A 2,306-nucleotide genomic window follows, 5' to 3' on the forward strand; every position below is an offset into this window, starting at 1 on the left:
TGGCTGAGGCTGAAGGATCACCAGAGCCCAGCAGGTCGAGGCTGCGGTAGCCGGGAGCGGCCACTGCACTCCAGTCTGGGTGACAGAGTGAGACTCCAACTCAAAAAAAAAAAAAAAAAAATCAAAAATCAGCTGGGTGTGGTAGTGCGCGCCTATAGTTCCAGCTCCTTGGAAGGCTGAGGCGGAAGGATCGCCAAAGCCCAGCAGGTCGAGGCAGCAGTGGCTGGGAGCGGCCACTGCACTCCAGTCTGGGTGGCAGAGTGAGACTCCAACTCAAAAAAAAAGAAAAAAAAATTTTGCCCAACTGTGGACTAATGCAAGGTAGGCTAGACTAAGCTGTGATGTTCAGAAGGCTGAGTGTTTCAAATCCATTCTGACTTACAATACTTTCAACTTATGATAGGTTTATCCCAGTGTGGTCCCATCAAAAGTTGAGAAGTTCTGTACAAAAAATCTATACCTCACTACAACCTGCTACGGTGGAATACAGAGGAATCAGTTTCACTCTGCCAGAGAGAGATGATCATAACTCACCTTCTTTTTTTTCTTTTTCTGAGTTTTCCGACTTGCAGAACTCTGCAGGAGGGCCTGGAAAACAGGAAGAAGGCAACAACTTCAGAAATGTGGAGAAAAGAAAAACACAAAGTGTGACAAGCTCTGAGCCTCTTTTCTGGACTTTGCTGGCATAACCTCACTCCCAGGGCAGGTGCCACATACTCACCACCTTCCATTCCACACTAACCTTCAGCTCTGCATCCTGGACCTCCATCTCAGACTTGTAGAGTTCAGGCTCAAAGGGTCCACTAGTTATCCGCATGGGGCCATTGGGCATGAGCAGAACTGTAAATTTAAACTGGGCGACAAATTCACCTATGGGAAAAATGAAGATGTGTTTTGATCAAATGTTCCCTTGCCATCTAATCAGGGCTCCAAAGAGAAACTCCTCAGAACTCACCCTCCTTCTCATAGAGAACATTAAATGGTTGCAGCAGTTCATGTTTGGCGCACTCCACCACACCCATCCGAGCCTTCTTCTCATCATCAAATGCCCTGGTAGGGGATGACAGTCAGAGGTGTTCTTAACTTACCGAAGTCTTACATTTTGCTCGGGTTTTTTAATAGCTCCTGTCCTCAGGCAGGAATCATTCTTAGAATTGCTCTTTTACGTTATCTTCAATGAGGAGATGGGGGAGGAGAGAGAACATGCAAGCTACAAGTCTAGGCAGGAAGGGAGGGGAAGGAAGAGAGGGGAGGGAAAAGTGTTCCTGGGTCTGTGAGTCAGACTGGTTCCAAGTCCTGTCCTTGCTAAGAGCATTACCTTAAAGTAAATGGCATGGCGTCAAAACGCCTTTCCACCTCACTGAAGAAGGCACGGGAAGTTTTCATTTTCAGTCCATACTGTTTAGAGGGGTCTCGTTTGTAAATGGTAGTCCTCTGCCCGGCATCCTTGGCCTACACGAGTAAGTGAGGTCACATTTGGTGTGGTGAACATGCCCCTCGTCACCCCCTTTTCCCAGCACTGTATTCTCACCTTGCCCTCTCCTGAGCTGACAAGGACATCCACAGCATATACTTCATGTACCTCAAATTCAGCCTTTTCATGGTCCTTCCTAAAATGAACAGAAAGGAAACATAAGAGTTAACAGGTAGCTCCTAGAAGCTTGGAGTAGAAGGTGGACAGGCTTAAGCTGGGTGTATGCAAGGGGTTGGCACCTACTTCTGCTGGTCTGTGGGATTCTGGATAATGGTCTTCTCTCCATCGATGACATGCTGCTTCAACTGGTGTGATAGCATACCTGCAGACAGGACACAGCCTATGGAATGAGCTATCTAGAATCTCAGGTTTCCAAATCCACCCACCTCAGCAGTTTGGAGGGGCAGGCAATAAAGAAAGTGCCTAGTTTTGGAAACAGGGCACTACGATTTCTGGCTCAGAGCAAAAGCCTTAATTCTGCCAAGCCACTTATTCTTAGACCCTCAACCCAATTATTCAAGGTCTCACCTTCTATTGGCGTGCAATTAAATGAGTGAGCAACTTTGTTCCAGGCTTCTGTCACTTGTGTGTTCTAGAAGTGCAAGATCAAATACGGGTGAGATATCAGGGGCTAGTAATTCTTTACCACGAGAATAAGCAGCATCAAAGAACTGAGAGTTCTTTTTTTGTTGTTTCTTTTTTGAGTTGGAGTCTCGCTCTGTCGCCCAGACTGGGGTGCAGTGGCCGCTGCCGGCCACCGCAGCCTCGACTGCTGGTCTCCGGCGATCCTTCCGCCTCAGACTTCCGCGTAGCCGGAATTACAGGCGCGCGC

At 47.8% G+C, this 2,306-nt stretch overlaps 1 protein-coding gene across 1 annotated transcript in view; it reads right to left on the reverse strand.

The window, feature by feature from the left end:
• Nucleotides 1-534: 534 nt before the first annotated feature.
• LOC103271002 (receptor tyrosine-protein kinase erbB-3) overlaps nt 535-2,306 on the reverse strand; it is a gene marked incomplete at its 3' end in the record, with an annotated part of 19,949 nt that continues 18,177 nt past the window's right edge. Inside the window, exons 22-28 of the mRNA XM_021717478.1 lie at nt 2,003-2,066; nt 1,718-1,796; nt 1,532-1,610; nt 1,319-1,452; nt 956-1,050; nt 743-870; nt 535-588 (exon numbers count right to left, since the gene is read on the reverse strand). Of these exons, the coding sequence (XP_021573153.1) occupies nt 535-588; nt 743-870; nt 956-1,050; nt 1,319-1,452; nt 1,532-1,610; nt 1,718-1,796; nt 2,003-2,066 (633 nt within the window). The remainder of the gene's footprint in view (nt 589-742; nt 871-955; nt 1,051-1,318; nt 1,453-1,531; nt 1,611-1,717; nt 1,797-2,002; nt 2,067-2,306) is intronic.

The sequence above is a fragment of the Carlito syrichta genome, unplaced genomic scaffold (assembly GCF_000164805.1).
Source record: "Carlito syrichta isolate Samal-C Ts95f unplaced genomic scaffold, Tarsius_syrichta-2.0.1 Scaffold108743, whole genome shotgun sequence".
NCBI classification, from domain to species: domain Eukaryota; kingdom Metazoa; phylum Chordata; class Mammalia; order Primates; family Tarsiidae; genus Carlito; species Carlito syrichta.